Raw genomic sequence first — 20,618 nt, 5'->3', positions numbered from 1 at the left:
TGAGTTTGTTACATTATGTACAAGGTTTCTGCAAAAGCAGCATTTACAAATTACTAACTTCTTTGAGATTCATGTGTAACATATCAATTTTGTCCACTTTAGATGTACTATTAGATGCGATTCCCAGAATTGTGATATAATTTTTCATTGCTGAGTTACGGAGTTGTAAACTTGATAACTTTGTTCTCTAAAAATTTTGTTTTTGCCACTTTTTAATAAATATATTGACAATCTAAATAAAAATTCGGAACCAACAGTCACTAGATTTTAGGTTTTTCATTTAAATGCAACAAACCACGTCAAATTTGGTGCAATGGTTGCCGAAAAAAATGAATTCTCCTGTTACATGCATTTGGATAGGAGGAGCAGCCGAGCTAATTAAGCTTCCTCATAAGAGTGGAATACAATAGTCTTAAAAAATCACTGACCCCTCCTCATGCTTCATGACGGATGCAGCTTATGTAACCGTAAGGTTTTCCTGGAAATGCCGGCGGCGAACACTATGCATGAAGGCAAGCTCCCTGGGGCACGCCGCTCCTACTAAGACAGACCTCATAAACGGCAGCTGGAAAAGGAGTTTTTGCTTGAGTTTCCGCGTAACCGAATGACGTTTTCTTCTATATTCAAATTACAATCAGACGCGATTATGTCTCGAGGTCATGTGTAGGTGGTACTTTATGAATTTTCTGATGCATTTCACTTTGAAAAATTCAATTACTTCAGTAACGCCTATGCGCCACGCGGAAGGCCTTCGTGGATCGGGATGCGTGGTTTGAGACCATTTTTGTCATATGGATAACGTTGAGCTGCCGGCACAGGATATTCTGCGACATGGTGCCCTTAACGCTCACAAATTAAAATGCTTTCTAGAAGTAGTGATGATGACATAAACTTGTGTTGGCAGTATATTGCTCGGCAAGAAGCCGACCGAACAGACATGCCAAACATCGAGAATGAAGGCGCAGAAGGCTTCGCATTAAGGAAGGAATTACATTAATATATTTACAACAATACAAGAAATGAATTCTAAGCCATATACTTGTTGCTTTGAGAATATTTCAGTACCATTTATTGTTTCATTGCCCAATTTTAACCTATTACTGCTAATTTCATCCTACTAATACTATGTCCAATATACCAACACAGTTTTACCAACGTGTCAGGTCTTGTTTCATAATCCAATAAACTTTCTCTATTGGAATTTATTCTAATACTGTTATAACGAATAGGAGTATAGTGCGTTTTTCTGCAGACTTTAGAGATGTCTCAATAGCTGCAATCGACAGATTTCTGACATTGTTCTTTATTTGTAAGTTGCAGAGTTCAACAACTTTCGTAAAAAAAAAAAGTGATAGCCTAAAAGAAAGGCCTCCTCCCTACAGTCAGTCGGCTGATTGATAAGTAGGGTTTAGTGGTGCAACAGCAAGGTATGGCCAAAGAGTGCCAAGCAAGTGATCATTTGAGCCTTTTTTCTTCTGCAACCTGTTTAACTTGACTCACTGGATAATTCAATCAACTTCGTCAATCCATCAGGGTCTGATTAACAGAAGTCGACTGCATTAAAATTATGACAATGACTTAATCGGTGTGCTACGAGCATAACAGATATGCTCCCAATGTATGATATACTAAAACACATCACTGCCAACAGCACTACTGCCTCACCATGATTGCGAACGCAAAGGGCAAGAACGAACATGTTATAGGGGTTCTGAAACACGGGGTGAACATACTAAGGAAACATTGCCAATCTGTAAATGAGGCACCTGTGAACCTGCCAGCCAAATAATGTTCCGCTGCATGCAACAGGCAATTTACAGTTTTTTGTCAAAAGTGCTAGCCACTTGCCCGCTCCTTTGCAATGTTGCGGACAAATACGTTGCGAGCAGCCAAGCAGCCTCCCAAAAGGTATTGGCATAACATTAAGTTAAATATTTACGAAATATATGTGCCTGCAATCTCAAAACAATCAAGAAAGTATTTAGTCTTTGCACTTCTGGTCTACACATGACAGGTGCACATAGCTGTGTCTGCTGCATGTGACCTCAGAGATTGCACCTAAAAGCCACTTAGCACAGATACTGTGCCATGATACCATGATGAGCCCTCTAGCCATTGACAAATGCGTGCTCCGATTGGTCTCTGTGGGTGACCTATCTCCAGGGGTGCGGCGACGCGAGGCAGCCAGAGTGCCCATCTCGCATCGAGAGAGCAATGCACACGACTGAACCGGAAGTAGCGCCTTAAAGAAAAAAAAAAACGGAAATGCCCAACTTCTGGCAGGCCATTGCCCCCTTGCCATCCCCAGTGTAGCTTTCAGCGAGCTAGTATAGACAGAGAGAAAGACGTGCATCAGAGCAATGACTACTTCGAACTCAGCTTAAACTTGAAGGAATATGAAAAATTGTTGCAGCAGCAGATTTGTGAGGCGACACCCTTTAACAGCAAGGTCATTCTACAAATAGGTAAAAAAGGTGTTTCAGGGCCCATTTAACAAAAGGACACTATTGCAGCAGCCTCTGCCGAGAGGATGTGCTATGAATTTCTTGGGCTGGGAACTTGCAACATACGATAAAACCTATTTTTAAGAAACATATAGAACTCCATATCATATGGACCGCAAGTAAAGATGGGGAGAGCGAAAGAGAACACAAAAACGACACAGGCAACACCACCCGTGTCGTCTTTGTGTTCTCTTCCGCTGTCCCCGTCTTTATTTGCAGTCAATATGATATGCAGTAAACACCGACTAGGCCAAACTGAGGTTCTTCTGAAGCATATAGAACTCCTTTGATGTTAAAAGAATGTTTCTGCACCATGAAGCAATGTCAGATGAAAGAGAATGTGCTGTTATTTCTATAGATCATAGATTTTAACTTTTTCTTTTGAAATGTAACCAACCTCATCAAATTCTGCATAGTGGATGCCGAAGAAAATTATTTCTTCGTTGCCACATATTTACCAGAAGCTCCTGAAGTAAAGCTTCCTCTATATAGAAAAAAAAATAAAATAAGAAAGATGCTGTGAGGAACAGAGTGAACTCACTCTCTTGAAATGTACTGATCTGGGAAAGCTGGCATTGCAAATCCCAGGTACCTTTCAGTGCATAATTACACAGAACACAGGAATGAAAAAAAGAGTAAGAAACATGTGCAGCGCACTGTTGAATTTTTAGTTTTTTTTTTTTTTTTGTTCGAGTGTTTTCTGTAATAGTGCACTGAAAGCTGCCATTGCTAATCAGCTCTGCAGAAGTCCTCAAGGTGGAGGAAAGTTGATGAAATGAAAAATTGTCATCGACCTAACTGCAGGCTGATGCTACAAAGGAAACAAGTAGGAAAGCCTAGCGCAGCTGCAGAAAAATTTTGTCTTGGTCCGGGGATCGAAGTCGAGTCCAGTGCCTTTACCGTAAGGTCACTCTACCACCCCGGCTTACCAGGAGGCTAGCAAATCGCAGCATGAGGCAAAGTTAATTGACTAAGTTATAAGCAGAGGGACACTGAACATGGCAAATCAGTATTGTGGAACACCAGAGTGGGTTTCCTCTGTAGCTCTGTACTACAGTTAGGTGGATTAGAATTTTTCCTTTCGTAAAAGCTACCATGGACTGGGCCTCTACACAACGGAACGAACTCCGTCTTGTCTGAAAAAAAAAAGGGGGTCCGAGGACTTGCTTGTTCCACGGACCATTAAAGTTCACAACAGAACACTGTTTGTCGCTACAAAAGGTAAGCGAGGTGGTTACCAAAGCAATCCGGTGGCAAAACTTGGCTGCTGGTTCAGCGTGCTCGATGCTCTTGGGTGCCGTGTGACAGATGGCATACGCGAGCATCTGAAGCTGCTGCGTGTTTAGTGAAGTAGGGTCTGCACAAGAGGAAAGGAAAGCCCAATGTGCATATCAAAACACTGCAAGCTTCTTTAGTCGTGCAAGACACTGCATTTGATTTTTTTCCCTACAGCTATTAATAAGTAGAATTCCCTCTCCAATGTTGCTGCATCATCCACATGTCAGACGATGCATTCATCCACAGCATTAGTAGTGATGTGACCATAGATAAAAAATGCCATTACAAAGTATTTATTGGCGCAGCAATAATTGTTTCTCCTGGTTTTTGGTGCTTTCCTGCTGCTGTCATAGTTTTATGTTTTTTCGTCTTTTCTTCATTTTTGGTGTATTAGTACAGTTAATGTTGCTTTCCTTGCTCTGCTATCTTTGCTATTCTGACATGCGCATTGTTGTCACAATGCGGGCGACAATATCAGCTGTCAACCCTGAGTGGAGGCAAAAACTTCACAGGCTCTGCTCTGTACTACTGCTGATGTGAAGTTGTTGTGAACACGGCTTCAAACCACTTAAACTAAACGAATTATTTTGTAAGTGAAATTTGTTTTTTTTTTCCAATTACCTGATAATTTGCAAATTTTTACCGCAGCTTCCATGTAAGAAAATCTGTTGCCTTGTGTACTTGTTTGCCTAAAAGGTCAAATATCAATGTGACAAAATTTATGTATAACAAGGTAAACTGCTGAACTTACCGACTACATTATATCGAGCTTTAACTGTAATTAGTACACCTCAAGGCACAGCCATGATACCTAGCACAAAGCATGACTGTTTCAAACACACAGTATTACTTGTGTGTTCATATATAGTACTTGACACCTGAAGTAGCCAAAACGCAGCTAGGTAAAACACAAAACCGAACCCAAAGCAAGGGGATGAGGACCATCGGACCCATTTTCTTCAGAGATACAGGGAACTCAGCGCACTAAGTGGCCTACATTTTCCAGCCCATCAAAAAGCGACTGAAACCAGATGAACAATGTTTCGCCTACTGGTATCACTACACAGTTCACATGTTTTTCACTTGTTTTGGGTTCAGTTTATCTTGGGCCACCCTAGCAGTACAAAGCATAATATTCTTGTGGCCAAGGGTTTCCAAAAGCATTCAATTTGGTGTAAAGTATATAGCCAAACATGATAACAAGCTAAGGACCGTCCAATGGGCAATGGAACAAAATATGGCGGGCATAATGCAATGTTAGAGACGGGAAGAAAGTGGTGGGGATTAGAGTGCAAACAGGGACAGCCAATATCATAGCTGGAATTAGAAGGACGAAATTGAGTTAAGGTATGCCATGTAATGCATAGGGCAGATAACCAGCGGCCTATTAAGATTACAGAACGAGTGCCAAGGGAAAGGAAGCACAGTCAAGGCAGAGAATGAGGTGGTGTAGTGAATTTACGAAATTTGCAGGCATAAGATAGTGCCAGCTGGCACGTAACAGGGGTAATCAGGGATCAGCAAGAGAGTCCTTCACCCTGCAGCAGAAATGTTAACATGATCTTGGATTGTAGCGCGAAGTGAACACGGACACAGCAAGGAGTAGACAGGACGAGCACTAACTCTCAACTAAATTTTTATTAAAACGAAGAACATATATATATAGGTGATTGCAAAACCCACTGCATAAGAATGTGACAAGGTAAAAAAACATCAGTTAAACATATCAGGAGGTATGGAAGTCAAAGAATTAAGGAAACAAAAAGAAGATTACTTCAGATTAGTACGCGAATTGTGAAGGTACTGAAATTCGCATTCTAACAGAGACAAAGATGCATGGCTAATGCAAGTGTCTCCTAATCTTCTGATGTGGAATGCCTCGATTATTTCCCGTGTGGTTTGGAACTTGTGTCCGGAAAGAATTTTTTTGTCTTTAAAGAAAGGTTTACAACCGCAATTGAAACAATGTGACGCTAGATGTGATGCATTAGGGTTGTTTAGTGAATGTTTGTGTTCTTTTAGTCTAATATTAATGCACCTGCCGCTCTGTCCAATGTAAGTTTTCCCGCACTTGAGTGGAATCTAAATTAAAAGTTAAAATGGGTAAAAAGCCCCGGTAAGGAACAAGAAAAACAGAAAAAAGAAAAAAGTTTGCTGTGGTACCCTATGTACATAGATTATACTATGGTTTACGGAACGTGGCCAATAGATATTACGTCAATACAGTTTTCTCGGCAAGTTGTCTAACATGTGCCCTATGACAAATAGGAAACTTGAGCAGGGTGGCAAAAAAAGAAAAGATGATTGCGGCGTTAGACACGTGTCCCCTTTAGTGCCTTGTAACACCGGTATAGTTTATCAGATTCCAATCAAGTGTGGAAAAACTTACATTGGACAGAGCGGCAGGTGCATTAATATTAGACTAAAAGAACACAAACATTCACTAAACAACCCTAATGCATCACATCTAGCGTCACATTGTTTCAATTGTGGTTGTAAACCTTTCTTTGAAGACACAATTCTTTCCAGACACAAATGCCAAACCATACGGGAAATAATCGAGGCATTCCACATCAAAAGATTAGGAGACACTTGCATTAGCTATGCATCTCTGTCTGTTAGAATGCGAATTTCAGTACCTTCACAATACGTGTACTAATCTGAAGTAATCTTTTTTTGTGTTTCCTTCTTTGACTTCCATACCTCATGATATGTTTAACTGATGTTTTTTACCTTGTCACATTCTTATGCTGCGGTTTTTGCAATCACCTATATATATATATATATATATATATATATATATATATATATATATGTTCTTCGTTTTAATAAAAATTTAGTTGAGAGTTAGCGCTTGTCCTGTCTGCACCTTTCTGTGTCCGTATTGACTTCGCGCTACAATCCAAGATCATGTTACCGTACCAACTCGCCCAACTTTCTATCCTTTAGCAGAAATGGAATAGGCTGATGAAAAGCCAAAGTTTGACAACGCTGCTTGCCATCATTCACTCACTTTGCAAAGCTTGCTCAACCATCAGAAAACTGTGCTCGTCCTTCTCGTAATCACTGTGCGACTGTGGGCTGCCGCCAGCAGGCTGCAGTTCCTCACAGCCCAACGAAGTAGTCTGTCGAGCCAGCACAACACTTGGAACCTGTGCAGAGGTCATTCATTGAAGTGGCTAACAGAACAATGAACTAAAAGAGGGATTTCTTGCGGTGGAAAAGGTGTGAGAACAATTAAGGAAACGACCAGACAGGAAAGAAAGTCAGTCACAAGTAGTTGTGGCCTTCTTTCCTGTCCGATTATTTCCTTAACTGCTTCCGTGTCTTGTCGACCGCAACAAGTATGAACCAAGTAGCCCAGCAACAAGCAGTAAAAGAGGGATGGTAAAAGAAGCACCAAAAAACAATAAAGAAAGAAATAGAGATTTATTAGCAAAGTACTCCTATATAATACCAAAAAAGCAACTTCTGCTATTAGAAAGGCCTGATAAGCAATACTGAACCAGGGTGTCTACCAAGTTGACATTTTCAAATTCGCTGAGTGAAACAGAACTTTGTTTTTTGTCAAGACAGGCTGACACCAAGTCGCTCAATACTGCCACTCTCTAGTAAGCAAGCTAAATATAAAAAACTTAGTCCAGTTTGAATAGTAAGGAGTAGCATTTATTTTATTTTAAAAAATCAGAAGGGCAGGGTTAGTAAGACGACAGCAAATAAAATAGCCTTGAAAAAATGGCAAAACTGGCGGGGGAAATCTTTGAGGCATTTTGCATATTCAAAAGTGGCGATGCGTGCGTCAGTTCTGTGTCCCTCACGCTCTCAACAAAAGAACTAGATTATCTCTGTGGCTGATGCTTATCCTTTTTCTGTTCTTAATGTCACATTCAATGATGTCTTTATATGCTGCTTCTGTTTATATGTGCTCTGTCCTGTGCTCTTTACTCGCTCGTCCTGTTGCACTGTTCCTGTTTTTATTCTAAAGATGAATCAACCAGCCCCATTAAACACACCGCTATAGCTAGGCCTAGCGTTTACCATGGCGGCAGTAGTTGCTTTGATTAATGCCGTTTCGGACCTGCGGTCACGGCAAAAAGTCCAGAAAATTGTATGGCCTGAAGGGCTCTTACTTCCGAAATTTCAGACGTTCTGATACATTGACTCTATGGGATACGTGGTGGTGCCTCGAAGCCGTCAGAATTATTGCGCATCCAGAAAGTCGGTCATTGACTGTACACTGGCAACTCCTCCAGCCGACTACACGGCGTCAAAAGACGATTCATTACGATCCCTCTCTGTTATTCGAGTGAGCATTACCGTGACTTTCGTCCCCTTTCAATAAAATTGCAGCTAATTTTCCCTCATAGAAGCCCAAATTCACTTTGTTCCCCAAGTATTTCCAGACTATTCAAAATCCCTGAGAATTCCGCTTTCCCAGTTGATAGACACCCTGAAGAACAGATGCAAAAAACAGATGCCACCCCAAAGTCCTACACAAGTTCACCATGACGCCATCTGCTCAAGCCTATTTAATTTCTTTTTTCCTCTGGGAATATGGAATACATTGTATTCTGAAGGAGGCATTGAATAATGAATGTGGCAAGCTTAGAGAAGTTTCACAGGGCCACAATGACCCAAATACAAAAAGCACGGAAATCTGCGACGTATATGAGATTGAGGTACACCTGCTTAGGTTTCGGCATGCAATTCAGAAAATTGACGTTTGGTTTTTCGCTTTATGTTCAAGTATACTGAACACTTTGCAGTGAAATTTATGTAAGTAGAGTTCTGAAAAATTATTTTATCAGTCTAGACCAACTGATCTATTGTTTTTTATAAGTTGAACAGCTAGTAGTTACAAGAAAACTTGTAACTACTATGTGAAGCAATAAAGTGAGAAAAAAATGATGAGAACTTCTTTCCCACACTTCTGCAATAGCACTTCAACAATAGATTTCTACAATAGCAAGGTACATGACGAGAGAAGGCCTTGTTTTGCAGAAGGATGCAAAAATGAGTTTTTGGATGACTTCCGCACCCAAAGTTACTATACTAGCTGCAGCTCACTGTGATGCCTTGGGATTTAAACAGTGCCTGCGTCTAGTTAACTGTCTTATATGAGTAACCAAAGACAACCTAGCAAGTGCCAACAATGTTTCCTGCTCCAAAACAGCCACTGTAAAAATAAAGCACATCCATGTGACCGTAAAAGTGCACTTCTAAAGATGCAAAATTGATTCGTGGGAAGTATGGCCCCAAGATTTTTTCAGAAATAATTGAACAGCCTAACAGCCTTTTTCTGCCAAGCAAAAGGTGGCCAGTTATCAATGCAAACCAGCACACTTGCGAGTGTGCCAGCACAATATGTGTCAGATAAGTCACCAAAAACATGCTAGTCTCTCCTCGTGACCAGTCATCAAATGCAGCACTATTGGCTGCTACAAGAATTTAGGCAAGGTGCCACCATATATCAAGCGACATTTCGCGCTGGCGAATTAAGTGCTCCATTCTCAGTCTATGCAGCCCAGCCTTGTCCTTCTCCTATGTCAAGCCCTCTGTGGTCCTCAGCTCTCGAATCTCCACTCTACATTCCCATAGCCATGCAACAACACCTGTTCTTTTGCGCTGGTGCTAAATAAACCCAATCAAGCTCCGTTTAAAGAAACAACTAATGTTCTATCATGCAATAAATTAACAAACAATTAAAAAAACACAGGTCATCCCTTAATGGAGGGCAAATAACTTCATAGAGGCAAGTAGTCCTAGCCATAACCAAAAGAAGCAAGGTGACCTCGCATAAGGACAGCTAGATGGGATTCAGAGGCATACGAGTCAAGGTGGTGCAATTGGCTATCTTGAAACTTGCATGTTCCATGCAGATAAAACATGATGTCTCGGGCAAGCATGAAAAGTTTTCTAGCTGTATCTGTCCATGATAATAGGTCATATTCTTATGTGCCAACTTTATAAACTGACTGAATAGCCTCATAGGTTCAAAGATGAACATTTGACAGATATCTGTCTGGTCGCGAATAACTGATTTTGAAAGGACTAAATCTGACACCATCTAAAAGATTATTTAATGTACTCAATGTTTCGGAGTGGGACCAGCTCCTTCTTCAAGGGTGAGGTTCAGTAGAGCCAGCAGTGCTGTCTTTAAACTTTTTCTTTTCTCCAACCAAAGCTGCGAAGGCCTTTGGCGTTGATGATAAGCTGATGAGATAAAGGGCAGCATGAAACCTGCAAGTTCTATAGCACTATAGTTCTATAGATGTCGTTGCGCAGGATGTGTGGCTCTCACTGGGAAATTATGGCTCCAGCCAAGTAAATGAGTGTGGCCGGACCATAAGTAATAACATGGATACAGTCGAGGTGTATTTCTCATACAGATGGAACAGAGAAAGCCAGAAAAGCCAGCTAAATTTTTTTTCATTATATAATTCCAGGTCTATCAGCACCATTTTGGTTTGAACCATACACCAAGAATTAAGCTATGGTCGACTTGTGCCAGTAAATAATGCAATAAGCACAAATAGTTGCACAATATGTCTGTGTTCTTTCTGTTGGTGGCAAGGCAAGATCATGTCAAATATGCAATCCTAGCATTTATTTATTTACTTGTACAATACTGCCAGCTGCCTTTTGGCAGCCAGGGAAGGAGTGGTTAACAATGAAGTAATAGCCTTACATTAGGCACAGGTACGTACATTTCAGAGCAAAAGAGCAGAAAAAAAGGAAAAAAAAGAATACAAAGAGCAAAAACATAAAGAGCAAGAAGGTTTTCGAGCACTATGTCAATATCACTTTCCAATAACAATCTGAAAAGATGTGCACGTAACGAAAAGCAAAGATTCTATGACAACTGCACATTACACACACACACAGAAAAAAAAGGGAGATAAATTGATTTTTTTCCGTATTTGGACTGGAATGCATATTTACACCAAATAGCCCCTAGCGATTACAATAATTGTTGCAAATGAAGCATATCTTGGGCAAGCCAAGACAAACACAAGAGAGCCTGAGCTTGAAGAGCTTATAAGGCAAGAAGACTTGTTAGGACTGAAAGTATTACCCATTACAGTTGGCCTTAATGTTAATATGGACACTATGTTTCACGACCAATACTGTACATTGAGTGTGTCATCCATAATAATGAACCTTGAGGGAAAACTAAGAACATTTATTGGGAAAAGAAAGATGCTGTAAGATTTGTATATGCAGATTGCATTGTGAACTGTGAGATCTGGAAAATTCTGACTTGTGAAGTGCATTACTCTGGTCACTCCTTTGTGCAAAAAAATTGCTGTGCAGCTTCAATCCCCCCATGTGCCATTAGGGCTGCAACAGTTTGGAGCTTCCATTAAAAAAAAGTAAACTCCACAAAACAGAATTAAAATACATGGGCGGGCTAGTTGATTAGAATCCATGACAGACTGTGTAAGTGCAACTGAATGAGGACATAGAAAGAAACAGACACACAGAGACAGCGCTCTGTGTGTGTGTTTCTTTCTACATCCTCATTCAGTTGCACTTACACATTCTATCATGGACTAAAGAGGAAGGTAGTATTTAAAAAAAAATAATTTCTGGGGTTTTACATGCGAAAACCATGATCTGATTATGAGGCGCACCGTAGTGGGGGTTCTGGATTACTGTATTTACTTGAATCTAACGCTCACTTTTTTTTCAATAGGTCCAAAAACTGCGTGGGCACTATAGAATCAAGTATGACTCTAAATCTGCATTACCACATCGCCATTGGAATTTCAAAATGGCCGCCTCGCACACGTTTCGAGCCTAGATGCCGTGACTTCTTCCATGTGCTGTAGTATGTGCGCTTAGGTTAGTGCACCGTCCATTCTCCCGGTCTTCCCGTTTTCCGTGTTTGCTCTATCAGCATGGAAATGCCGACTGCAACTACATGCTGAGTTCATCACGATGCCGAAATTAAAAGGAAAGCGATCATGTACGTGTGCGGAAGCGGACAGAACTGTCGTTACATCACAGGCGTTCGGAGTTCTTGAAATTCATGCACAGGCCTCGCAGAGAAGCTTTCTACTACAGCGGCCGCTACGTATGGCATGGCCGTGTGGTCCCCATCTTGAAAGCGATCTGCGATGGAGACAGTCTACGCATCTAGGCACACCACGCTGTGTTCTGGTCACTTAGTTTGCGTTGAAGCGAGGGGCCGCACAAAGGTCAATTCACTCACTCCTGCTACTGCACTTCCCATTCCAGCGTTTTGATAGTTTCTGTGGTCATTGCGTGAGACATGTCATTGTTTGCTTGTGCGTGCGTGACACCACGCTTGTTAATTCAGTTAGTAAGCGAATGTTTAAAAGTTTATACAGCCGCTAAATCTACTATCCTTACTTTTCATGTAGCTGTCTACTAATTTGCTATCATAATCAATGCTTCGCCTTTTGAGCATGAATGAGGTGCATGGCACTGTAAAGGACTTTTATTTAGGTCGCAGCAAACGGGTGCGTGTTACAATGAAGGGTGATTTTTTTTCTCTTTTTTTGTGTCATGGAAAACAGGTGTGTGTTACAATCGAGGGAACGTTACAATCGTGTAAATACGGCAACTTCGACCACCTAGGGTTTTTTAATGTGCACCTAAATTCAAGTACCGGAGCATTCTTGCATTTAGCCGCTATCGAAACGAGGCCATCACAGCCAGGATCAGACCAGCAACCTCGACCTAAGCAGCACAACACCATAGCCAATGGGCTTTCATGGTGGGTTATGCAGCATAACGAGCGCTACAACAAGCTGCAAGAGGAAAAGCTACTTTGTCTTGACGAACTACGGCATACAGGGTTACCAGTAGAATAACTGCAAGACACAGAAGTCCCAGCCTTTGCCTCAGAAAGCATGTACGCCTAAGGAAACACTTCCGAGTGTACTGAAGCTGTCAAGTGACTGCCACAGTAGAAGATGCGCTGGACACTTTGGTTGTGCCGAGTGGTAGGTATTTGCCACCGCTAGCACGCTGTAGGCATTTCATTGCTAATGTATGTGGGGCTTTTGACTCCCTTTATTTAGATGAGAAAATTACCTATCAAGAAATGGGTCAGGCAAGGAGACACAATCTCCCCACTGCATGCTTAGAAGAAGTATTCAAACTATTAGACTGGAGAGAGGGAGAGAGAGAGAAATAGAAGACAGGAAAGGCAGGGAGGTTAACCAGACGCACATCCAGTTTACTACCCTGCACGGGGGGAAGGGAGTATGGGGATGAAGAGAGAGAGGATATAGAGAGAGCACAGTTTCGCGCACATTTGAAGGTTCACACTAAGTCTACACATGGTCGCCAAGACCTGTCAACTTGAGGTATTTCACCAGTGCTTTCGTGGCTTTCTGTGCCATCGATGCATACGGCCGTGGTCCAAGGATGTTCATTACCAAAAATGGTCTAGAGTCTAGCTGGTTAAATGCTGTCCGGAGAGCTGCACACTTAATGTCTTATTGGGGACAGATACATAGGATGTGTTCAATCGTTTCTGTGGTTCCACGAGGGCCATACAAGGGTGTATCCCCCATTTCAATGCAGAACGAGTAGGCATTCGTAAATGCCACCTCGAGCCAGAGGCGGCACAATACTGTCACCTCAGAGCGGGAAACTTTTGATGGCACTTGTAGCTTTAAGGATGGATCCAGTCTATGAAGATGACACTTAAGGAGGTTGGAAGAAGACCACTATTTGTGTGTCATAGCTTTAGCAACTATATGAAGCTTTCTTGCTGCGTCGGTTCTGTGTAAGGGGATTGGAACTGGTCGGGCTTCCAGATGGGCAAACCAGGGGGTTTTGTTGGCGAGGTCATTACCAGCAATGCCGGTAAGTCCAGGTAGCCACTGGAATATAATTTCATTGCCTTTTTAAGGGCAGCCATGTTTCTTTGTTATTTGACATTAACGGGCTGCCAGTTTCAAAGAGTTCTACCATGCAGTTATGGTGCGCATGGCAGAGTTTCCCCCTTTGTAGCTGGCATTTTTGCTGGCCCATCAAAGCCCGTTTCAGCAAATGATTTTCTGAACCCTCGTGTCAGTGAGCTACAACAGCTTCTTTCGCATGGAATGGTTTTTGAGCAGTGAGTAATTGAAGTTTCGTCAGCATGTTTTCTTTTACGTGCACCAGCACAGTCGTTTGTTTTTCGAATTAAAGGACACACTGGGTATTCTGCGTGTCCAAATGCACAGTAGAGGGCACATACAGGAGCAGCCGACTCTGCTTTCCAACAAGATCCTCCACTTTGCGCACTGATGATTCATTCAGGCATCTGACTGACCCTGACCATCACCTAGGCACCTCAGTCTTGACGCTGCTTCCCATAGACTGCATTGCCTCTGCACCCCTTGACTGCATGCACCTTTTATGCCTGGGCATTATAAAAAAAGTTGCTTAGTGCTTGGTTAGGTGGTCGTTTACAGGTCCGTCTCGGACCTACAGAGCGCGGACAGTTGTCTGACTTTCTTTCTTTAGCATCGTATGTTCCTAAAGAATTTTCTCACAAACCTAGAAGTGTAGCAGAGGCTGAGCGTTGGAGCGTATCAAGATTAATTCCTTCATGTCATTTCTGTTGCTTTCGCAGCTTAATAATGCTCATTATTAATAAGATGGGACTCGCCATCGCGATGGAGAGAAAAAAGATCTTCCATGTTCCAGATATCGCAGGAACCGTGCGACTAACCTCAGAATGGTCTAGTCCTGGCTTCGGATACGGCCCTGGGTTGCCGTTGGTTGTGGTGTTGAAGGGCTGGCATTGGATGCGGTCAGTATCAGACGCCTCGATATCCTCGTTGTGTTGGCACAGCATCTCTGGGAAGCAACAGCAAACAATAACCGTAAAAGGCTTCTCCGTTTAGCTATAAGTTGCTTTTGAACTGCCCAAATGCATTTTTTCGGCCCTATGGGCAGCCCACAATAAAGAGCAGCCTAGATTTGACAAAAAGTACTGTGAAACAAAAGTCAGTCATGCAAATGCACTCTGCAAGATGTAGGTTTGTCAAACGGATGAAGTTGATTTTTTATGTTTATTTGATGTTTATGCCTAAGAAAGAATGTTAGGCGTAACATTAAGAGACAGGAAGAGAGTGGTGTGGACTAGAGAGCAGACAGGGATAGCTGCTATTCTCATTGACATTAATTAGAGAAAGAAATGGAGCTGGGCAGGTCATGTAATGCGTAGGTTAGATAACCGATGACCCATTAGGGTTACAGAATGGGTACCAAGAGAAGGGAAGCGCAGTCAAGGACCGCAGAAGACTAGGTGGGGTGATGAAATTAAGAAATTCGCAGTTACTAGCTTGAATCGGTTGGTGCAGGACAGGGGTAATTGAAGATTGCAGGGAGAGGCCTTCATCCTGCAGTGGACACAAAATACACTGATGATTATGATTGAGAGAAGACTGTAGGAAGTCAAAGAAAGAGCTATAATTAATGCAGGCATTAACGTTGAGGAGTGCCCCTGCTGCAAACATTTGATTGCTGCTGCCAGTCTGTCTGACTCAACACATCCCAGTTCATTATTCATGCAGCGACGAGTCGATTGAAACCAAGCTGCCAAGGCCACTGCAAACCGGACACTATACTATGGACATCTTTATCAGCGAGGAGGAAAGTAGCCTCTAATGAGTGCAATTTTGCTGCTGTGCCGCTCTCCTCACAGTGGTATGTGTGGACTACCATTTGGGAACAGTAGCAGTGTGACTGCTAATTACTGCAATTCTAATGTGCTTCCCGCTTAATTACTGCGATGTCAGATGACCCAAGCTATGGTGAATTCAGCAGCAAAAAACTCTTACGGAAGCCGTGGTGGTTCTGTGGACATAAGCTGTTTCTGCTGCACCACTGCAATTGCAGACGAGCATAAGCTTAGGATTGCCAGCATAAACAGAAAGGACTTGATGCCACTGGCTTTGTCGCATGCACATTCGGGTAATTTTGTTTCTGGCGAGCACATGGCGAAAAACTCTGCACCCATGACAAACATGGGATATGATCAAAAGGTCGATATGAGCATTCAAGCCGATCAACACTTGTGACCAAGTCAAATACTATATCATTGTAAATGCACATTAAAGTTAACCTGTTCAAATATGTGCTAGGATTATCGTGCTTGGGGACCAACAATGTGGTAGAAGTTGGCTGGCGACGTATCCTGAAAACAGAGTATGTGCCAATGAAAACAATGAGATGTTCTTTGCTGAACAAGGTTTAAATGTTGAAAAAGAAAATGTTCTTTTTCATTCCGTAACCCAAGCCATGCTGACCATATGCTGGTTACCGCTTCCTCACTGGACTTCTGTGGTCCCGCACTTCACCAGCCAACTGCCTGGCTGATGCCACGCGCCACACGCTATCCTATTATACTTCAAAGAGTAAAGTTGTCGCAGGCTGCAATTTTGTGTTCTGCTCTTCAGAGTGGGCGAGGTGCCCTTGCGCAAGCATCATGTGAGACGAGTGAGACTATTTTCTTTCAGTGCTTCGCACACGCCTGATGTCAACCAGGTGCATGTCCTGATGGACTTGTATTTCATTTTATAGCTCGTTTTTAAAAGGATGGATGGCGGGTGCCAGAAACAATGCCCTAAAGATTGTGTTATAACACTTTTAGGAGCATGATAGCTGCTGAAACTTGATTCCTCACAGCCCTCTAGTTACCAGAATTGGGAAATATGCTGGTGTGGCACACTGTATGGCATATGAAGAGACCTCCGAGTGTTGTAGCCGTAGTGATCCCTTGATAGTCTTCAAGGCCAGACACATTGCACGTATGTTACGCATTGACAGCAATCAGATTTGACTCGTTTCCTATTTAAATCATGGGCACAACTGTGAAGGCACCTTGGGGCCCGTCACTATTTGATACTGTGGTCATTTCAAAGCTCCCAGTTTAGCAAGACACGGTAAGAATTAACTTTCTCAATTGCAAGGGCTTGTTGAAATCTCTCAGCGAAACCTGTGAACTTCCAGCTCCTCATTTAGAGAATATCGCTGTGCAGCCTCCAGAACGATCCCACATACCAGCCTGGCAGTACGGCGCTGTAATTACAAAATCATGGCGACCTTGATGAAACTGTCCATATACAGATTGGTGAGGAGAAGTGTGTGTAAAGAGATAGTATGATGCGCAAGATATTGGTAAAATTGACTAGCATTCATCTGTTTCATTCCTGTGCCTTTGGCCTAATGCTAACTGGCACACACACAAATGCCAGAAGTATCAAAGAACTGCTCGGTGTTGATATGAGAGAAGTGTGTGGCCCAAGTAATTGTTAGAACATCAGCCTGTTGCACTGGGACACTACGATTCGATCCCATCATAGGACACAAAATTAATTCCCTCGTGTGAGCTATTTGGTAATACAGCAGCAAGAAAGGAGATAGAAACACTGGCTCCGACAAAATTTTTACGATTTGTCTCAGTGTGCTCATTATAAGAGTATTGAGCAACCACACCAAATCCCGACTAGGAAACCTGATAAAGTAAAAGACAAAATGACAGAAGGGTGTAAACGCTTGCAGTATAAAAGCCATTGAGAACACGCGGTAGGTTATGCCTCATGGAGAAGTGTTGCAACACTGGGAGACCACACCACCAGCTCCGACATACCACCTGCCAGTGTCGGCCAGCAAAGTGCATGTACATTCTAAGCGTGCAGCACCTACCACGACTGAGTATGGCACAGCATATCTGGCACAGTAGAGGGACTCAAGCAATGTCGATGATGCAGTGTTGGGCGAGTGGTAACAGATCCACAATTTACAGGGCAAAAAAAGGAGACAAGGAAAAAGTATGGACAGGAGTGCAGTCTTTTAACTTAATGCTTACTGAAGATGTGCTAGATCAACTCTTTCCCTACCGTGTAGAAAATAGGTGTTTCTATAGGTTACGCGAGATTTTCTTTGTTTCTGAAGGAACTACCGTATTTACACGATTGTAAGTCGACCCCTTTTTTCAAATTTGAAAGTCTGAAGTTGGGGGGTCGACTTGCAATCGAAACCAAAACGGCCCCGCCAAAAAAAGCCATACCAACGAGAGCTACAATGCAGTTACAATTTTATGTTTGCTCTATGGCCCTACCCATATCTTTTCGCTATCTCGTGTGCTTGTTCGCTTTTCGGAAGGGTTTTTTAACATTTTTGAGAGTCTTACAGTGCATGCAACACTCATGGGGGGGGGGGGGGGTGTCGATAGTTGATAAAAGCGCCGCTGTTCCCATTTGCGGCGGCACCCTCAGAACGGCGGCGCTTGCAGGGAGTATCGGTAGTTCATGGAAGAGCAGACACCGCTCGCGGGTTTCTCTTTCTCTGTTTAAAGGCATTGGTATTAATTTGACTAACTTCTTGACGCGCTCCACTTCGGCTACGTGCTACTTCTACGCTTCCCCAGTCGTCATGAGTGCTGGAAGCCCACTAATCTTTCGGCACTCGTTCACAGCAGCGTTCAAGAGGGCTGCCATCCTTTACGCCGAAGAAACAAATCGCTGCGCAACGGGCCGCAATTTCGATGTTTCTAAACGGGTGGTGCAAGAGTGGTGACTGCAGCGAAGCGAAATTTTCACCTGTGTGACGGCAAGTGAGAAATTTCCCACGTGCCGATGTATGGACGCTTTCCGGAGCTGTAGGCTAAGCTTGCGGCGTACGTCGCTGAAATGCATGATCGGTCCCTGCCAGTGAAGTGCAACGTGGTCATGAAATAAGCCCGGACCTCCGCCTTAATTTTAAGGTTATGCTCCGCCGTGAGTACAACGAGTGGCTGGCGGCAGAAGACTGCGAAATTACGCCAACCGGACCTGTCAAAAGAGCCTCCCTGACGGCTGCGTGTGGTTGGGTGCATTTGGCGTGGGCTGCTGTTTTGCAAGATGTCCTGGTGCGGTCGTTTGCAAATTTGAAATTTCGCTGGACCACGACGCGCTGTGGGACCGCAGCAACGATGACAATGGCAGCACTAGGGAAGATGAGTAGTCCAATGACCATGTCAGCTACTAATAAATTTTCGTTATCGAATGCGCCCTCGGGGTTTTTTTTTTTTCCGGTCAAGAGATATGGGGGGGTCGACTTACATTCGAGTCGACTTACAATCGTGTAAATACGGTACTGCACTCAATATTCTATGTAACACATAAACAAAAAGCAGAATGAACATACTTTTAATGCATAAATGTTTTATTAACGAGACGTATGTCATAAAAAGGACATAAATTGCCTGAATCAATATCATGGGATAAAAGTCAAAAAAGTTCGGAAAGACACGCTTATATATTCTAGGAAAAAATGTAAACAAAAATTATGGACATACAAAATGTATTGCAACTAATACGCACTATCTACAAAAAAAAAAAATTATTCAGTAAACAGGTCTTCAACTACAAAAACTTAACTACAAGGACTAAAGTTGAGCATGCCATGTGGCGAAGCAGTTCCTCGATGTAAACTATAACGGAACGTTGCATGTCTTGCAGTATGAACTTTTGTTTTCTGCTCAGTTCTCCTGTCATTGTAGCATTTCTTGCAGTTTCTATAAATTTTCACCTTGGCAGGCTGTCAAGCACTTCAAACAACAACAAAGACGAGCCGAAGCAAAAAGCAAAACTAACCGGGCTGTGGCTGCTTATGTTCTGGGCTGGTTTGCCACGTCATCGCTCTCAGAGTCCGACGAAAAGGTAGCATCCTCAGACATGCTGCTGCTCGATCCATCAATAAAATCAGCCGCAGACGCAGCCGAATCACGAGATAAGCGATCTTAATTTTGAAGCTTGCGCGTGCACCACTTTCGGAGGCAACCATTCTTGCTTTAAGCTTTCACGATCGCAAAACTTCGGAGCATGTCGGAGCAAACACGAAAAGAAAAGACTGCTTAGGAAACAAACACAGTTCTCCTCCTTCATATCCAATGGAGAAGTTTGTCCGTGAGCAGCATGGAAGGTTTCAAAAGCGCGTTTCAAAGGAATGCTAGCGGGCTAACGATCCAACGGGTGTGGTAGGGAAATAAATTTGCAAGATCGAAAAAACAACATGGGATTATTATAACTGAGGGGACGAAATCAGCGGTCATATAGGGGAGATGCAGTTATGCAAGCGTTATTTAGAAACGCAAACTCCAGCGTAGTCTGTGTATAAGCCATCCATCTATTGTTATAAGTGGGAGTCTGCTTTTCTAGATAACATATAACTGTGCCTTACCTGTGTGACTACCGATTTCGTCACCACACTTTCAATAGAAATTTATCGTTTAATTTGTGAGCTTGCAAATTTATTCGGCACATGTTTTCAATAGATGTTAAGTTGAATGATGGCGCTCCTGTCGTCCCTACATTTTCCCGTCTTCCATCAACTTCTCGCAGTGTAAACCGTGAATGGGAAGTAGGCATTTTCCCGGGTCTCGAGAGCAAATCTCCAGCTCATAATGCACGATTATGGCTTCAAAAAGTTCAGCTTGAAGGTGTGTTGAGGCCTGCAAACAGCAAGGATTCACTACAAAACTTCAGTGGCTACTATTGCACATCGGAGTACATGAAACAGACTGCAGACTGTCTGGTATATGCAATTCACTGAACATCCATTCCCTGAAATGCCACAATGTTCTGCTCCCAGATAACCACTTTCTACATCCTGACTCGTAGACGTCGTAGAAAACTAAAATTTGTGCAAAAAAAAAAAAATTACATTAAATTATTTTGGGCTTTACAGAATTTACCAAAAGACTTGCAGAAAAATAAAAATGGGTTGGAGTTCATACGACAGGCATTACCAAATCCTGACTAGGTGCTTACGATAGGGGTTGAAAAGAAAAGTGTACGATCATTACATTCTACCATTGCTAAC

At 42.6% G+C, this 20,618-nt stretch overlaps 1 protein-coding gene across 1 annotated transcript in view; it reads right to left on the bottom strand.

The window, feature by feature from the left end:
- Window positions 1–20,618, bottom strand: part of LOC142573048 (uncharacterized) — a 94,715-nt gene that overhangs the window by 16,099 nt on the left and 57,998 nt on the right. The window contains exons 5-7 of the mRNA XM_075682550.1: window positions 14,479–14,606; window positions 6,796–6,934; window positions 3,743–3,861 (exon numbers count right to left, since the gene is read on the bottom strand). Of these exons, the coding sequence (XP_075538665.1) occupies window positions 3,743–3,861; window positions 6,796–6,934; window positions 14,479–14,606 (386 nt within the window). The remainder of the gene's footprint in view (window positions 1–3,742; window positions 3,862–6,795; window positions 6,935–14,478; window positions 14,607–20,618) is intronic.

This window comes from Dermacentor variabilis, chromosome 2 (assembly GCF_050947875.1).
Source record: "Dermacentor variabilis isolate Ectoservices chromosome 2, ASM5094787v1, whole genome shotgun sequence".
NCBI lineage: Eukaryota > Metazoa > Arthropoda > Arachnida > Ixodida > Ixodidae > Dermacentor > Dermacentor variabilis.
This window is presented reverse-complemented; position numbering and strand designations above follow the sequence as displayed.